The 18,902-nt window shown below is 38.7% G+C and overlaps 1 protein-coding gene across 3 annotated transcripts in view; it reads right to left on the reverse strand.

The window, feature by feature from the left end:
* Positions 1-835: 835 nt before the first annotated feature.
* BBS2 (Bardet-Biedl syndrome 2) overlaps positions 836-18,902 on the reverse strand; it is a 32,459-nt gene continuing 14,392 nt past the window's right edge. For all 3 annotated transcript variants that reach the window (XM_007167586.2, XM_007167585.2, XM_057534628.1), the window contains 12 exons: positions 17,962-18,066; positions 17,792-17,878; positions 14,944-15,079; positions 14,572-14,711; positions 13,519-13,663; positions 13,262-13,433; positions 12,105-12,234; positions 10,749-10,880; positions 10,129-10,266; positions 8,862-8,974; positions 2,506-2,654; positions 836-1,403 (listed from right to left, as the gene is read on the reverse strand). In XM_007167586.2, the coding sequence (XP_007167648.2) occupies positions 1,297-1,403; positions 2,506-2,654; positions 8,862-8,974; positions 10,129-10,266; positions 10,749-10,880; positions 12,105-12,234; positions 13,262-13,433; positions 13,519-13,663; positions 14,572-14,711; positions 14,944-15,079; positions 17,792-17,878; positions 17,962-18,066 (1,554 nt within the window). In that variant the 3' untranslated portion in view covers positions 836-1,296. The remainder of the gene's footprint in view (positions 1,404-2,505; positions 2,655-8,861; positions 8,975-10,128; positions 10,267-10,748; positions 10,881-12,104; positions 12,235-13,261; positions 13,434-13,518; positions 13,664-14,571; positions 14,712-14,943; positions 15,080-17,791; positions 17,879-17,961; positions 18,067-18,902) is intronic.

The raw sequence follows: 18,902 nt of genomic DNA on the forward strand, positions 1-18,902 counted from the left end.
CCCACCGGACAATCTGAATAAAAGGATTACAGCCTGCCAGACGGCTTACAGAATTATTAAGGCTGTCGAATAAAAACCTGTAGGATGCAATTGCAGAATCTATTCTCAAGTCCATACTGCAGAACCAGGCTGCCAAAGTAGCTGCTCCTGCCAGATCAGGAAGCTGCTTGTGAAACCGGGAGGCACCCTTTACTGCATATATAAACACAGGACTGCCTCAGGCTGAGCCACTGAATGAGCTACCATTTACTGGTTCCAGACAGCACCACAGTGCTCCATTCAGGAAACCGCATGTGCAAAACCAGGAAGCTGCCACTCTAGCTTCAAGGTCCCCCAGTCATGCCAGCTTTTCCACTACCCACAATCTATTTCTGCTACATCGGCAAGCCTCAGAGACAGAGTTTGGCTCCAGAACCACGACACATTTGCTATAATCCACACTGATCAAATGCATGCCCGATATCCCATTTATCTCAGTTCAAATTTCAAGTCTCATGTGATTGCATCTGAAATGCAAGCTGAATCAAACCTGGATCACCAGCTGGAAACAAATTGGAGAAGCTTCTGTTTTAGCTTCCTGCTCTTCACAGGAAAGGGAAGTCACACTAGAAGAAAATTGGAACATACTCTGAGCCAGACCTCCATAACTGCATTAGACTTCACTCTCACTTCTCCACATTCAGCTCTGAAAATTCCAAACGGTTTTTTGTTATACAGAGAATTATATATATGGCCCATCTTCGGACCAAAGTGTAGAACATTCCTACTGCAAATAAGTTCTTAATAAGTATATATTCAATAAAATGACGTGAGGTTTAAAAAAAAGGCACACAAATTGAATATCCATATTTTTGTTTTTCTCCACATAATACAAATGGTTTTATGCAATTCTGATATGGTGGTGATTTCACAATCAGTCAACACATAGTGCAACACCTTTAAATTTTAATGAAAAAGTAGATAATCTACTTTAATTACAATTTCAAGAAAGAAGATGCATCTACATACTGACTTTACATACGTACAGTAACACTGGACTTTGAAGCCCTCATGTTTCAAAAGTATTCATTTCCCTCCATACAAACCTAGTGTATTCTGCAACGGTACTACTGATTTTAAAAAAAGAAGGTGAATACACTTTTCAGATGCAATGCTTTGTCTTTCATTTGTACAACTCACCAAGGTGGGTTTTGCTCTCAGCACCTTGGGTTCACCAGGATGTGATCCAAAGCAAACCAGCCTAGAAGTTTAAGGAAAAACCCCTTCTAGCAACCTAGTTACCTATTCTTTCCTCTCCTATGAAGAAGCTGTCCCCACCCGCATGATTCGGAACAGCGTGTTGATGTTGTTGCTTCGAATCGCATCCCGACAAGCAGTGATCACCTGGTTCTTTGGTTTTCCAACTGTAAGAGAAGAAACATCAAATCCATATGAGCCAAAAGATTATTAAAAGTGAAATTATGAATCAGAGGCTATCTACAAAAACAACATAAAACTAGGGTAGAAAAGAGTTACAGGTAACTACAAATTCAACCAATTTATCTTACCATTCCCTAAAAAAGATACATACCCTTGTAAGGGACTTTATCACAAACCAAGCTTAGAAACTATCTCACACCTAGATACCAAGAGTCAGTTTTAGAAATAATCTTTGCTAAGTGGATATGAGCTTTGATCCTTTCCTATAAAAGAAGGTCAAAGCACTGACCCAAAACAGCGGATTCCAGGTATAAATCTCTGGCTGATATTTCTGCTTCCTTTGGTTTATTCTGTTGTTCTTTTTGTAAATTTTAAGTTGGAAACTTAACTCATTAATTTTCAGTCTTTTTTATTTTTTTCTAATAGGAGTATTTAAGGCTTTCCTCTTGAGTATATGTCACTAGGTTTTTCTTTAGAGGATGTAGCAAGATCTAAGAAAAGGAGCTGAAAGTGTTCTTTCCCTCTAAAGTCTGCAGACTAAAGCCAAACAATAGGCTGACTGAAACTCAAGTGAACGGTGCTAACTTCAGTATGAAAGGCATCTTTATATATACAAGCCCTGATATGAATTCTTGAAGCTACCACCATCTTCAGTGGTTCTCACCCCAAAATTACAGACGAAATACAGTGCTACAAAAAGAGACTTACCGGACTTCCCTGGTGGCACAGTGGTTAAGAATCCACCTGCCAATGCAGGGGACACAGGTTCGAGCCCTGGCCCGGGAAGATCCCACATGCCACGGAGCAACTAAGCCCGTGTGCCACAACTACTGAGCCTGTGCTCTAGAGCCCATGAGCCACAACTACTGAGCCCGCGTGCCACAACTACTGAAGCCCGTGCGCCTAGAGCCCGTGCTCCGCAACAAAAGAAGCCACCACAAGAGACGCCCGCTCACCACAACGAAGAGTAGGCCCCGCTCACCACAAGTAGAAAAAGCCCCCACGCAGCAACGAAGACCCAACGCAGCCAAAAATAATAAATAAATCAAATTATAAAAAAAAAAAAAAAAAAAAAGAGAGACTTACCACGTAGACGACCTGCTCTTTGAATCGCTTGATTTACTGCTTTGAGGCTTCCCAACAGCTCTGTGTGATTGTTACAGCGAATTTTATATCCATTGAGCAAATCTTTATTAAGGTCATATAGTTCCATGTAGCGATTCTTCATTGTTTTCCTGTGTACATCAAGAGAAATTTAACACCACTCTACCTCAATATGGCAGGCTTAAATGAAAAGACTTGCGAACTTCTTAGACATTAAAAAAAGGAACAAACCAGATTTTTAGCTGTATTGTCATTAAAACAGGGTAACTGCTAAAGTCTGCTTTGAAAACATTGAGAATTTTCTATGAAATATTCTGTTTCTTCCAAATAAATGGAAGACAAGTGGCCTTCCTTGGTTATTGATCCATGGTTTGTTTGAAATTAGGAACCAAGAATTATCATGCCCATGATATGAGGGGTGGGGAAAAGTAAGGTGATAGACTACTTTCCAAGCTTCAGATTAATACTGACAGTTTCTTATAAAGTTAAACATACACTTACTATACAACACAGCAATCACATTATGCCACATTTCACCCAAAAGAAATGAAAATATGTCTGCAAAAAACCTGTATGCAAATGTTTATAGCAGCTTTATTCTCAATCACCAAAGTCTAGAAACAACCCAAATGTCAATTAATTGGTGAATGGATACACAAAGTATGCATATCCATACAATAGAATACTATTCAACAATAATAAGGAATGAACTATTGATAACTTGCAACGATATGGATGAATCTCAAAGGCATTATGGTAAGTGAAAGAAGCCAGACCCAAAAGGCTATATATTTGTATGATTCCATTATATGACATTTAGGAAAAGGTAAAACTATAGGAAGAGAAATTAGATCAGTGGCTGCCAGGGCCTGGAGGTTAGGAGAGGTACTTGATTCTGGTAGTAGTATAAATTTCCCCAAATTTATTGAACTGTAAACCTAAAAAGGGTGAATTATCTACATGTATATTATAAATTATATATCAACTAACCTGGCTTTAAAAAATACAAACAATGTATACCTGATAGTCTCTAAATGAAATATAAATAAATCAAGAAAAAAGGAATTTAGAGGTTGCTGGTCACTTCTCTCCAGTTTAGCACAGTCAAATACCTAAAGCCAGCAACATCTCTTTCACTTAAAAAAAAAAAAAAAAAGCCAGAGAGAGAAAAAAAGGAGGAGCCCTATAGATAAAGTTGGCCAAAAAAAGCAAAATTCTTATATACCTCAGAGAAAACAACTGGAAGAAAATTAACTGGAAGGAGGTAAAACTATCTCAATTTACAAATAATACAGTGTACCTCTGGAAAAACTAAACTATAAGATAATTCAGTAAAGTAGTAGACTATAAAATCAACACAGAAAAATCAAGTGTTCATATAGACAAACAAAAAAACAGAAGATATAATGTGGAAGAAAGAGCCTATTTACAATTGCAAAAAGAAAATACCTACATCTAAACTTGACAAGCAATGTCTGATACCTACATGAACAAAACCATAAAACTCCTGAAACACATAAACATGCCTTGAACAAAATATAAAGACATACCGCATTCTTAGTAAGACTGAACATCACTGTAACAATGTCAATTCTTCCTAAGTTAATAAATTTAACATGATCCCAGTAAAACTACCTACTTTTTTCTGGAGCTAAAATAACTGATAAAGTTCACAGAACAAACAAGCATGAGTTGCCCAGAAAACCATGAAAAAGAAGAGCAAAAGGGTTGGGGGAGGGGCACCTAGCCATACCAGACATTAAAACATACAAAGCATTTTTAAGAAAAGAATCGTACTGTCAAATGAAGAGACAAGACGGACGGATAGAGCAATATAGAAAATCCAGAAATAGACCCATTGCATATGGAAATACATTATATTATTATAAAGGCAGCATCTCAAATCAGTGGGAAAACAGGCTTTTAAAGTAGTATTACTGAAACAATGTGACAGTCACATAGAAAAAGATAAAACTGAATTTATAACTTACACTGAACACCAGGATAAACTCCAACTGTAACAGACTTAAATGTAAATATACAAAATACTAAAAGAAAGTATAGGTGAATTTCTCTACAAATGGGAAGTAAGGAAACTTTTGTAACTAGAACTCAAAATGTAGAAGTACCAAGGAAAAGACAGATCAATTTGACTACATAAAAAATTTTAAAAGCTTTTATACTCAAAACCAAAAATCTAAATAGGCAAAAGAAATAAACAATTTACAGGGAATTCCCTGGCAGTCCAGTGGTTAGGACTCCAAGCTTCCACTGCAGGGAGCACAGGTTCAATCCCTGGTTGGGGAACTAAGATCCCTCATGCTGCCTGGCGTGGCCAAAAAAAAAAAGAAAGAAAGAAACAATTTACACACAAAAAGAAACACAAATAAACCCTTAAAATAATGAAAAGATGCTCAATACTGCTCATAATAAAATAAATGAAAATTAAAACAACAACGAGACTATTTCTCACCCACTGAATCGGTAAGTATCCAAGAGTTTGCCAACATACTCCATTGACAAGACTAAGGGAAACAGGCACTCTCAGAGGAAAATGCAAAATGGTATGACGGCTGTGGAGGGGAATTTGGCAAAATCTTGCAAAACTGTATACACATTTATTATTTTCCCCAGCAATCCCATTTTAGAACTTTTCCCCAAAGATACCTGAGTAAAAATATGAAAAGATTTGTGTAACAAAATTATTCACTGCAATATAATAGCAGAAGAGCAACCCAAATGTGGAGAACTAGCTGAATAAACATCCAGAGAATAGAGTACTGTGTAGCTGTAAAAACAAATGAGAAGTATCTCGGTGTACTACCGTGGAATGAACTCCAAGCTATATTTTTAAGTGTAAAAAGCAAGGTGGAGAAGAGTAACTTGCTATGATTTACTTACCATGTGAGGAGATGTGTGTGTGTATATTTAAATTTTTGATTGGTTATTTATAGTGAAAGGGAGGAAACAGGATGGAGGTGACAGGAAAGAGAAGTTAGACTTTTCTGCACATGTTCTATAGGACTGACTTTGGACCCATATAAGGTTTTAATAAATATGTAATAAAATCAAACCAAAAAGGAAAAAATGTCAATCCCCTAAGATTGACAGCAAAATGAACCAAATGAACCTAACTGTATATCACACTTGTAGCATGATCAAAAAAAGAGGAGTTATTTCAAATGACTTTAAAATATAGTAATTTGACTAAAACTCCCTACTAGAACACACTCTAAAGACACAAAGAACTAGAAAAAAAGTCTTACACCATTTTCGGCAATCATATTGTTGACAGTAATATTGGTATTATCCTTAAATGCTGTGTGTGTACCATAAGATAAAGCCAATAGTTATGCTGACAGTGGTTAGAGACATGATTTCCAAGGTGAGAGAGAAGAGATATACCGTTAGCATCAAAATTAAGTAAGAGCCTGTATTCATAAATTTGAAGTGGAAATAGTATGAATTCATGATATATTTGCTCATTGAAAAAAGTATATACATTTCCTAGCTTTATCTATTGAAAAGGTCTCAAATCAATATCCAACCCAGTAGCAATGAGCATCTCTAATGCTCAGACTATGATCTCCATTTCCCACTATAAAGGACCAGGACTGAAGAAATAGCTGATTCCAGATTCAGAACAGGATATATACCAGATAAGCCTAAAACATCTTGTACAAGAAAACAAACTAATGAAACTAATAGGTCTGTCCAAAGGTATTGATAACTGCAGCCAACCTGAAAAGGCTTCTACTGGCCAAAGACAGGACAACTGAGCCATCATAAAGAATAACTGAAATGGGCTGAAGCACATTAAAAATGTTAATAGGATTTTAAAAATCTCATTGGTCAACTTGGAGATGCTAGGGAACCAGCTCACTATTTTAAAGCTGATAAATAGTGTGTCATTCCAGTACAAACTGTACCTCAGGGAACCAAATAATTCATTAATTCATGAAGGAATGTTACTCTTTATAGAAGTACTTCAGCCAATTTACAAAGAAAAAATAACAATTAAAATATCACTATTTTGCAAACCCGAAAAGAAATAATTGATTTCAGCAGTGATCAACAGCTGATAACATAATAAAAAGAGACAACCAGACGTTACATGCATCCTCACAGAAGTACATAGCACCACTTACGAAGCATTCTTGCTAAAAAATTGAACCTGAATCTGATCAATCCTCTATATCTAACTACCATTTTCACAGAAATACAGGGGACAGAAGAATACTACTAAACATTACCACAGGATACAATCAACAAAATCCAAAGTGGGAAACTAAAGAAGGAGAGAGTTAGGAGAAAAAGTGAGCAAGCAAATATATGGATTAAAAGAGATTTATCAACCAAATTCAATGCATGGTCTTTGGTCTTTGAATCTTGATTTGAACGAAACAACTTAAAACACACAAACACACACACATACATTTGAGACAACTGGGGAAATTTTAAACACCGACTAGATATTTTGTGATATTAAGAAATTATTTTAGGGCTTCCCTGGTGGCTCAGTGGTTATGAATCCGCCTGCCAGTGCAGGGGACACAGGTTCACACCCTGGTCCGGGAAGATCCCACATGCTGCGGAGCAACGAAGCCCGTGTGCCACAACTACTGCGCCTGCACTCTAGAGCCCGCGAGCCACAACTACTAAAGCCCGCGTGCCTAGAGCCGGTGCTCCGCAACAAGAGAAGCCACCGCAATGAGAAACCCACGCACCACAACGTAGAGTAGCCCCTGCTCGCCGCAACTAGAGAAAGCTTGCGTGCAGCAAGGAAGACTCAACGCAGCCAAAAATAAATTAATTAATTTTTTTAAAAATTATTTTACATTTTTCTAAGTGTGATAATGGTATTGTGGTTATCGTTTTTTAAAGGTTCATTGTCTGAAATATTTGTGGCTAAAATTATATGATGTCTGGAATTTGCTTTAAAATAATACAGTACCTAGAAGAGGAAGAAGGTGAATGTGGAGATGAAACAAGATGAGCCCTTAGTTGATGACTACTGAAGCTAAGTAGCTGCTATAGAGGAAATCATATAATTCAATCTACTTTTGTGTTTGAAATCTTCAACAATATAACTTTCAGAAATCACTTACTTCTGAGCAAGACCATTTTAACTATCTGCTAATGATTCAGGCCTTTCAGGAAAACAAGCAGCACCTTAGGCGAACTCTTGCCTCTAAAATGCACACATAAACTTCACCTATCATTGGTGAACTATTTTACTGAATCCACCTCAGTACATTTTATTGCCAAGATAAATTTTGCATCTTAGCAAGAAGCTAGATGTGCACAAATTTGTTTTTAACTTTTTATTCTAAAATATAATACATATTCAGGGACTTCCCCAGTGGTCAGGTGGTAAAGAATCTGCCTTCCAATGTAGGAGACATGGGTTCGATCCCTGGTCGGGGAACTAAGATGCCACATGCCGCGGGGCAACTAAGCCCACACACCACAACTACTGAGCACGCGCGCCTCAACTAGAGAGCCCACATGCTGCAAACTACAGAGCCCACGTGCTCTGGAGCCCGTGAAAGATCGCCACAACGAAAGATCCCGCATGCTTCAATGAAGATCCCGCGTGCCGCAACTAAGACCTGATGCAGCCAAAAGTTTAAAAATTTTTAAAAATATAAATACTAAAATATAATACGTATTCAGAAAAACTCACAAAACAAATGCTTGTTAACTAGGTCAAGAAATAGGACATTGCCAGCATTCCAGAAGCTTCCCAATGTGTTCTCTCTGAACAGAGTCCCCTCCTCCCCTAGGAGAAAATACTATCTAAAATAATAATCTCTTCCCTGTATTTCTTTATATTTGTATCATCTATGTATGCTTCCCAAATGATATAGCTTAGTTTTGTCTGTTTCCAAAGTATATAAATGGAAGCATTTTGTACATATTCTTTTGAGTCTTACTTGTTTCAATCTCCATTATGTTTGTAAGATTTGTCCATGTTGTCACATGTCATCCAGACACATGCATTCTCACTGCATGTAGTATTCCATTGTACAGATACATCATAATTTATCAGTTATATGAGTATGGATTGTTTCCACTTTGGGCTTCATATGAACGATGCCTTTATGAACGTTCTTGAACTAATATCCTGGTTTATATGCACAAATTTCTCGAGGTTATAAACCAGGAGAATTGCTGGGTCACAGGGTATGCACATTTTCAACTTTACTGATGATGCCAAGTTATTTTCCAAAGCCTCTGTACCTATTTACACTCCTACTAGTAGCATCTGAGAGATGCTACTCCATATCGCTGACGCTTTCCACCACGTACCTGTCCCGGCCACAGTAAATACTCACATGTCCCGCATCAGACGAGCATCCTCAGCTCGAACCAGCAAACTTCGGATCAGATTAGAATTATCAGCCATGTCAGCACTGAGCTTCTGATGCACCGAGTGATATTCATCCACCTGGAGACCATGAACACCCAGGAATTAAAAAGACCTCACAGGGACTTCCCTGGCAGTCCAGTGGCTAAGACTCTGCGCTTCCACTGAAGGGGGCACGGGTTTGAGCCCTGATCGGGGAACTAAGATCCCGCATGCCGCATGGTGGCCAAAAAAGAAAAAAAGCCTCACAAACGTCTTGAAAACTAGATAAATTGAAAAGATGCTATGTATTATATACCGAGGCCCTTTTCTTTCTTTTTTTAAAAAATTTATTTATTTATTTATTTTTGGCTGTGTTGGGTCTTCGTTGCTGTGTGCAGGCTTTCTCTAGTTGCAATGAGCAGGGGCCACTCCTCGCTGCAGTGCGTGGGCTTCTCATTGCGGTGGCTTCTCTTGCTGTGGAGCACGGGCTCTAGGCGGGCAGGCTTCAGTAGTTGTGGCATGTAGGCTCAGTAGTTGTGGCTCGCGGCTCTGGAGCGCAGGCTCAGCAGTTGTGGCGCATGGGCTTAGTTGCTCCGCGGCATGTGGGATCTTCCCGGACCAGGGCTCAAACCCATGTTCCCTGCATTGGCAGGCGGATTCTTAACCACTGCGCCATGAGGGGAGCCCCGCCCTTTTCTTTCTGCCATTCACTTGCCCCATCTTAACTATCTCCTGGGTTTCATCTCCTCCTGTGCTGCCTCCAACACTCAAAATGACATTCGATGTGAATCTTTCCTATGTCTTAGCAGCGTGAGCCCAAGCAACACAAATATTAACATTTTAGAGATCTGGGGTGGGGATGTTGTTATAAGTGGGGACAAATCACAATCCTTTTCTTTTTTGATTTTGGGTTCTTGGAAAGCACTAAACCAAAAAGCAAAGTAGATACAACAGATAAGATGAAAGGCTAGCAAAGGAAAATGTTCATTTATTGTTTTTAAAGTGTCCCTCCAACCCAAACACAGAAAGCAGGGTGGTCAAGAGCTAACCACTCACTTTTATAAAAGATATCCTTTTAATTCATGAACTCTCCAATACTAGCTCAATTTTTATTTTAAGAATTTTCAAAAGTTCTTTAAAACATGACTATCATGTAACATATGTACATTTGTAGTACCACTAATTTAAGAGAAACATTTCAAACATTATTAGACCACAATGTTCTCTCAAATGCATCCACCAGGTGCCCTCACCTTAACTAGCACCTTTCGTAATTCCTCGAAATAGACAGGGAAATCGGCTTCTACCTGAAGGTCCTCAATAGCAAAAAATGATGCCATCGACTGGATGATATCACCAGCCAAATCAATATCATCAGTATTTATAGTGATCTATCCAGAGAAAAAAAGGCAAGTTAGCATCCTTGGACATTAAAGACAAACTTGGCTGAAACTACCTGAAATTTCCCATATTCAACACATTAATTGAACATAAATGTATATGTGGTGATAAAGATAAGGTCTAGCCCTCAAGGAAATTACAAACCAAATTACTTCTAGCAGCAGGCAAAAAAAAAAAATCAATCCTCTTGCCTTATAAACTGAACACCAAGGTCATTCAGACAGTGAAAATGTTTTGTCCTCCTCTGTATTCCTAAACCGTCCCAAATTAGGCAAGGAATGGGTGAAGGGAAGGGGGGAGAGAGGCAGAAAACCGCTGTTCTAGATTATACGCCCATGTCAGAGATGATAACACTAACAGACTAGCCTGAAACACGTGGTTTTACGACCTTGAGATTGGTTTCACCTGCCTCACTTTACACTGAACGTTAAATGTTACGTGAGAAATCTGTGCCCGTGACAGTAAAAATTACCTCTCCACTAAGTTTTATTTTTATACACAGCTGGCCACCATTCCGTAAGGATGTGAAACACACTTGAAATGGAACATTCTGAATGTTAGTGTTCTCTGGTAACAGAAAGTTCTGGTTGAGCCACATAACAACCTTAAAGATGAACAGGATGAAATGAATTTCCATTTTTAAAGTACAGTCATTATTAAGAGTTATCCTGCTTTCTAGTTTTACTACTTGGAAAAACAAAACAAAACAAACAAAAAAAACCCAAAGAATTATACTTCACCCCCACCAAGAAAACACTATTCACACTCCTTTTTCCCACCCCATGCATGTTCTTAAGTAACATTCATAATTATGTCCGGTCCCACAGCATGTGTAATTTTATAGCATTTTCTACTTAGACATAATCTTACATGCAACGTGGAAATGATTCAGGTATGAGGCTAATTCTGTTTACATGATAGCTCTTCTGTGGCTATATCCTGCTTAAAATCATTCCATTCCACTCTTTAAAAAATTTAAATGAAGTTTGCACACATACAGCACAAACACAGAGATACATCCACACTATAAGTAAAGAATTAATTTTAATATAAATAGTAATACTTTACAGTGGTTTGCAACACAGGTTCCACATAAGATCCACCTGTGAGGCCTTTTGGAAGGGGCCACCTGTAGAGTTTCATGTTTCACAGGCCAGGAAGGGGCCTGAGAATCTACATGACTAAAAGCCTCACTGAGAATTCCAAAGTCCAGCCAAGGTTAAAATCCACAGGTATTAGTCCTTTAAACTTTACAAAATGCTATTATACCAATTATGTAATCCTCAGGGGCCCCCTTGTGAGGTAAGACTATCCTCACCTACAGATAAGAAAACTGGGGCTCAGACTGGTGAGGGGAATTTCGTAAGATCACTAAGAATTTACTAGTTAAGGTAGCACTTGAACCCCAAAAATGTTCCCATTTCCAGGTCCCCACTCTCTTTCCATTCTGATGCACGCTCCTCTTGGAACACTAGATCCAACCACACTAAGACTATATAAGAAAGAGAGGAATTGAAAACTGGGAAGAAGTCACCTGTGACTAAGGATTGCTTAGGTAAGTAACTTTGAATAAATTATTCAAAATAAATATTTCTGAATTGATTATCCAAAATAAATATTTTCGAATAATTTTTCAAAATGGGAGAAGATATTTTAGCAACATTTTTGGTACAGGTTATAAACAATCCAACTCCAAGCTACATAACTCTTTCATGTCATATTTACTGCTACCAAATAACACATTCATGTAATTTCCCCCTTTCTACAGAAAAACATCCAAAGGATTCTAAAGTGCAAAAGTGTTGAAAGAGAAAAGCCAGATACTCACCCTCTGTGCCCGTTCTGCGATGATAAAGTTGACGTAACTGAGCGGCTCACTGGCAGAGTCCGGGCTGGTCAGCGCATACATGGAGAAACGGGGGAGTTGTCTTGTCAACTCAAACACGTGAAACTGGGTGCTGTGGCCAACCAACGGAACACAAGAGAACTGTTTGTGTAGAATTTATTTCAAAGGGCAAGGCCCAGAAAATAAATGTACGTCACTACCAGGTCATCAAGCTGACATTTAAGGGTTTCAATAAAGAAACTCCCCCTGCCCAAAAAAGACTTGAAGGTTAAAGTCCCATATGTAATGGTGTTTGGGATTTAGTGACATCATGGGTCTGTGTACACATTGGGTTGGCCAAAAAGTTCATTCCATAAGCTGTTACGGAAAACCTCGAACGAACTTTTTGGCCAACCCAATACGTGCCTGCGCCAAGGGTTTAAAACACTCTAAAAGGAATGTGAAAAGGTTTTTATCTTCCAAAAATCTAGTGGTTTCCTTTCACTAGCTGAGGTTACATATGACTCTCATGTAAAGGTGCAACCTAACCTTGTAGTCTTAGTGGCCAAAACTAATAAACTATCCTTTAAATGTATTTTTGGAACTTTTGTGAATATGAGATCATCTGACTAAAACCAGAAATAACCATCTTAAACTTATATACTCATTATTTTTTTTTTTTTAATTTTATTTATTTATTTATTTATTTATTTATGGCTGTGTTGGGTCTTCGTTTCTGTGTGAGGGCTTTCTCTAGTTGCAGCAAGTGGGGACCACTCTTCATCGCGGTGCGCGGGCCTCTCACTATCGTGGCCTCTCCCGTTGCGGAGCACAGGCTCCAGACGCGCAGGCTCAGCAATTGTGGCTCACGGGCTTAGTCGCTCCGCGGCATGTGGGATCTTCCCAGACCAGGGCTCGAACCCGTGTCCCCTGCATTGGCAGGCAGATTCTCAACCACTGCGCCACCAGGGAAGCCCCTCATTATTTTTTTTGAAAAATTTCAAATTAGAGAAATAAGAGGTCATAGGAAACCTTGCCTGGGTGGGAAGAACCCTTAAACGGCTTCTCTGGCCCCAGAGAATCCATGACATAATGGGAAATCTACACATTTTGCTCTCTAACTGCTCTCTGGAAATGAACTGTGGCTTGCAAAGGGTCACCTGCTCCTGTAACCCACGAAGGTTTTCAAGTGCAGATCCACAGGGACATCTTTGGGAGGTGTAATTGGGATGCGGACGGAGCTGGAAAGGTTGTGAATGCTGGGATGCACCACGTGGCTTTCACCTAGAAAAATTCCCTCTGCAAAAATCAATACTGCTCGGATGATGGTGTCTGCAGGGAAGAGAGAAGACAGCAGTCCAAGAACCACTCCAAGACGGCACAGGTGCCGACACAGCCGCTCTAAGTAACGACTTACCATTAGAAGTGGAGATGCACAACTCTGCATGCGCAGCCTGCGCCTCGCTCCCCAGGTTGACAGAGAGCGCAGTGTGGAGCTTGGTGTTGGCCGGGATGACGCCGCGATGCCCATCAGCCTCATTCAGTGGACTGCTCAGTTCGGCCTGCGAAACACCCCACCCACTTCCAACTCAGTCACCGGAACAGTGAACTAATGTTAATTTTAAATAACATGGCTATTTAGCTTCAGAAGACAGATCCCCCATCATCTTATTCACCTGATTCTTTAGACTTCAGAGGACTCACCTCATTAGTGCTCTCGCTCTAACCTGGCTTTTTCCCGAAGGAAAATATTCTCATCCCTTCCTGTGGTTAGGGTCCGCTGTCCCCCGGCATGTCTTTTACATTTTTCTGCATTTTTTTTAGTAACTAAAGAAATTCACTTAGTATAGCAAATTCAAATACAGTTATGCATAATGGGACAAATTAAAATCCTACTCCCCAGCTCATCCTCCAGCCAGCTTGGTACATACATGTACATATACACACATGCGCACGCACACACACACACACACACACACACACACAGAGCTTCTGCAGTTGTCAATTTTTATGTTATTTGTTGTTGAAAAAGATAAAAGTTACTCTATACATATTGTTCTCGCTTCCTTTCATTCAGTAACACCACAGATACCCTTCCGTATCAGTCCCCATATATATACTTCATTCTTTTGAGCTGCTTAATATTCCCCAGCCCACAGTCCCTACTATTGATCAAAAGTTAAGTTGCTTCCAGCTGTTCCCTGCTACAAATAGTGCTGCAGTAAATGTCTCTGAACACTCATGCAAATATTTCCATAGTTTAGCTGCCCAGCAGTGGAATTTCTAGGTTAAAGGATACACACCCTCTTCATTCTGACACTAGCGAAAAGGCAAACCATCTGTGCTTCCACCAGTGGGGAGGGGGAGCCCACACCGTGGCAGATGCTGAAACTGTTCTTTCACAGCTGCCAATCCTCCTGGTCATTCTCAACTTCTCAGACTCCCATGGGCCCTCCACATTAGGTCCTACCTTGGCATTGTCCTCATAGTTACGGAGCTCCAGCAACAGGTTCTGCTTTTTCTGACTCAGCTCTCGGATCAGGTCCTGCTCTACGCTGGTGTCCATGAGGTTCCCTCTCATCTCAGCCGTGCCTGGCAGGTAGCCCCGGACTGACAAGAGGAAAAAACACTCACCAGACTGAGGGATAAGCCCAGGTACAGCCAGATCTACTTTTAAGTCATCAATTACCTGTTCTTAAAACCTAAGTTTTCATTTCCCCAACTTAGGTGAATTTATTAGGATGAAAGGATATCAACACAAACACTTTAGAGTGGAATTTTCCCGGTATTCGGACCCAAATCAAAATCTGACTTTTCAAGGATTTTTCCTATCCCGATTTACTTTCCCCATCCACCGAGCAGCAGATTAACTGTATGTGGCCATCCATCCGGTAATCTCCCTCCACCACACCAGCAACTGCAGAAGAAAAGTTGTCCTTAAAGATGACCTCCCCAGTTCGGTCACTTCGAGCATCGACCTAAAAATAAAACAAGAACTTGAAAAATAGCTTATGCTACAGTTTTTTAAAAATAACACAAAATTTTAAAGTTGAATCAGCTTTAAAATCAGCTATGATCTAGAAGTTTTCAAGAGTATTCCATGGGACCCTGTGGCTTCTCAGGATGTACCTACAACCATCAGGGCCAAGGGGCCACAATCAGCTCTGTTTTCTTTTCCTTATTAAGTAAAAGCTGTTTTACATACTGGCCTGCACACAGTATTTCCTTTGAAGAAGTGGGGTGCCTGAGAGGCAGTACGTTTAGAATATACAGAACAGTGCAAAAGTCCAAACTGCCTAGGTTTGAATTCCAGCTTCACCACTGGGATCTTTTTTTGCCTGTGGGATCTTGGACCAGTCTCTTAACCATTCTGTGCTTGGCCTCCTCATCTGGCGATCAACGATTGATCTGGAGATCAATAATAAGAATATGAAGAAAATAACTGTACCCACACCTCAGAGTTGTAATGAGGCCTAAAGGAATTAACACATGGTAAGCACTCAGAACAGGGCCTGGCACATAGAGGCATACAAGACATGTTAGCTCTATATACAAATTTTATCTTTACTATATATAAATGTATACAATATAGTTATAGCTAAAGTTTGAAAAATGCCAACCTAGCCCAGTCTTCCACCATATAACCTTTTGTAATAGCCCTGTTTAAGAGTCCCTCTTCTGGGACTTCTCTGGTGGTCTGGTGGTCTCAATGCGGGGGGCCCGGGTTCGATCCCTGGTCAGGGAACTAAGATCCCACATGCCGCAACTAAGAGCCTGCATGCTGCAACTAAGACCTGGTGCAGCCAAATAAATAAATAAATATTTTTTTAAAAAAAAAGAGTCCCTCTTCCACGTACACTACTGAGACACCTCAGAGTGCCCTACTATCCTCTGAGTCTCCGCTTCCCAAGGGAGGCAAATAACTAACCAACCCATCAGAAGCAAAAGCATCTCAAAACGACAATGAAGTTTAACCACTTAAAATGGTGACTTTGTTCTAAGCAAGAACATATGCATTATATTAATAAAAGGCTAGCTACAGAAAATCTAATAGAGCAAGCATCTCAGTGACCACTATTTCTGTCGTTTCATAAACATCCTTCTGGGCAAAACTTTGCAATGAAAAACTACACTAAGTTAGGTCACAGCTTACTACTAGCTCCTACCCCTTGTCTGAAGAATACCATGCTCTTAATAACAACATCAGTTAAGCCTGAAAATTATGGATGCTAAAGCCTGTGAAGTAACGAATGGCCCGTATTAACCAAAGCTCTTCGCACATTAACAGAACCCTCGAACTCAGATTGAACTGAACTTGCTTCTTTCTAACTACTCCATGGCCTTCAGCATTGCATTTCCACAATATTTAGCAAACAAGAGGGTTCATTTGCTAACTAAGAAACAGGACTACGAACTTATATTTCTGTGGATTTTCTATTCTTTTGCTTTATCCAACATGACGGTTTTGCCTTGGAAGAGAAGATGAGCCTCCAACTCAACAAATGACCTACTAAAGAAAAAGTCAGTTGGCTAGTCACATTTAATTTAGTAATTTTGTACCTATAGTCACCTGTTGGATCTGTATATTTTCCTTTTAATGCTATTTCTGTTAAGTGCAGATATCAATTTTTCTACTTATATAATGAACTGTATAGTTTTCTTATCTTTTTTATGCCCTACAACAGATTATATAATAGAAATTTCTTAAAATTTTGAAAGCATTTAACGAGAAAAACATCTAGGTCCAGAGTCTGATCTGAAGGTTACTTTTGATAACTTCTCAAGTCAAGTAGTTTCTAATTCTCGAATCAACCATAATAATTTATATTCCTCCAGAACAGGGTCCCCTTTATGGATTTTCAAGTTTCTTAATAAGCAACTACATGGTCTTTCTCTATCATTTTTAACACCCATTACCAAAGACAAAACCAAGTGGAGAAGTAGCAACCAACGTAACAGTTTTTTAGAATCTGTTACAACACCAAAGGAAGGTTACAAGGCACTGGCCAAAAGTAAAGAAAAATCAAAGAAGAAAAGATACAATTAGCTGATCTCCTCCAGGCAATTGGCACTGACAGATGAAAGAGCTAGGGCAAATGGTATCCATGGAGATCCGACAGCTACTGAAGCAGTTGCTAACAAGATAATCCTGACTTGCCAAAAGACTGTAGAAAATTCTGATTTGAAGTTAAAAAAAGAAGCAAAAAAATTCTATTTTGAAGTTCTAGCTCAGAAAACAATATGCTAACATAATTCTTCCCATTAATTCTGTTTTTAGTCAGACTTGAAGATTTACTAGAAAAGAGCTATACACACAGTTCACTATTAGCTTATTAAAAATCCTTTTTTTAACGTACTTATGCCTAGGATCAACCTGATTAAATTGATTCTCATTCCTTCAAAGAAGAGAAAGAACCTTCCTAGAGATTTTCTTTTTTTTTTAGAAAGAACCTCCCTAGAGATTTTCCCCCAAATAGCGCTTATGAGACGGAAAGGACACTCACTCACTCCGCAGTGTTGATAACTAGAGCAAGAATAAAAAAACATGGGAAGATTATGAAGTTACATTTGAAAGCACAGCCAAGGAACTCAAGTTTATATTCTCGTGTTACTGCTCTGAGTCATACAGCCAATGTATCTCAGACAATTATTACTTTAAATCATACTTGAACTCTACTGTTTAAACTTACCTTCCCATTGGACCAACCGGTTATCAGTTCACACACTCCATCAGAATTAAGGTCAAAAGCATGAATGCTCATGGCATGATTTTTGGACTGAAAAGGAATTTCAACAATTAGTACATAAGTCTCTCAATAAGTATAAAATCCCTGAATCTCAGAGGCTTAATCATACTAACTTTAATTCTCCAGTATCGGGCTGTTTTGTCATAAACTCCAACTGTGCCATTGGAAAGGGCATAACCAAATCGACTGCCGTACATGGGACAAAGAGAGGTGATTATCTGCAAAAAATAATGATTAAACACACAGTTCATTAAGGCTCAATTTAGTGCAAAGTGTGGCTTTATAAAACTGCATGCCTTGCTATAAGTATGTTAAAATTAGATTTAAATGCACTTCCAATCCATTAGAGGGGAATGCATTCCCCTTCTCTATGATCCGTGTCATCTATTTCAGAGTTGGATAATCAGAATTAAATAAACTCACAAAATTTACAGTTTTAGATTGAGCATATGTAGCAGGTTTCAACAAATTAGTATTTTTTAAATCATAAAATTAAGGAATTAAGGAGGGAATAAGCTGCGTACACAAGATCTGGAATATGTACCATAGATGTTACACACACTAACTCAAAATGTTTTAATGATTATTCCAGTTTCCTGAACTTATGATATCCTATAGTCTAAATTTTAAAAGGACCTGTAAAATCCACAATTAAACATCTTTTAAGTGTATACTTTTCTATGACATAATTTATTGTTTGCTAGAGATGAAAGACGTTTTTTTAGAAGAAAATGTAATCCTTTGAAGAGCAAAACCCCAGCACATGGATTTCTGTATGTATCTAACAATATATATAATGTATATATTATACTGAAATATTTACAGAATTAGAGGATTTAACATACTTAAGAGGATAAAATTTTAGATACTGAAAAAAATTATCCTTAAAAGTTAAAACCAAAGTTTAATGATATCTATGATCCTGCAGATCTACTTTCTAATTCTGACACTAATACAAGAGATATAAAGAAATAAATTGTATAAAGCAGAGAATAGTTATGTAATTTCTTCTACACCTACAGCTTTTCTATAAAACCACCCACTTCACTTAACT

Source organism: Balaenoptera acutorostrata, chromosome 19, assembly GCF_949987535.1.
Source record: "Balaenoptera acutorostrata chromosome 19, mBalAcu1.1, whole genome shotgun sequence".
Classification (NCBI taxonomy): domain Eukaryota; kingdom Metazoa; phylum Chordata; class Mammalia; order Artiodactyla; family Balaenopteridae; genus Balaenoptera; species Balaenoptera acutorostrata.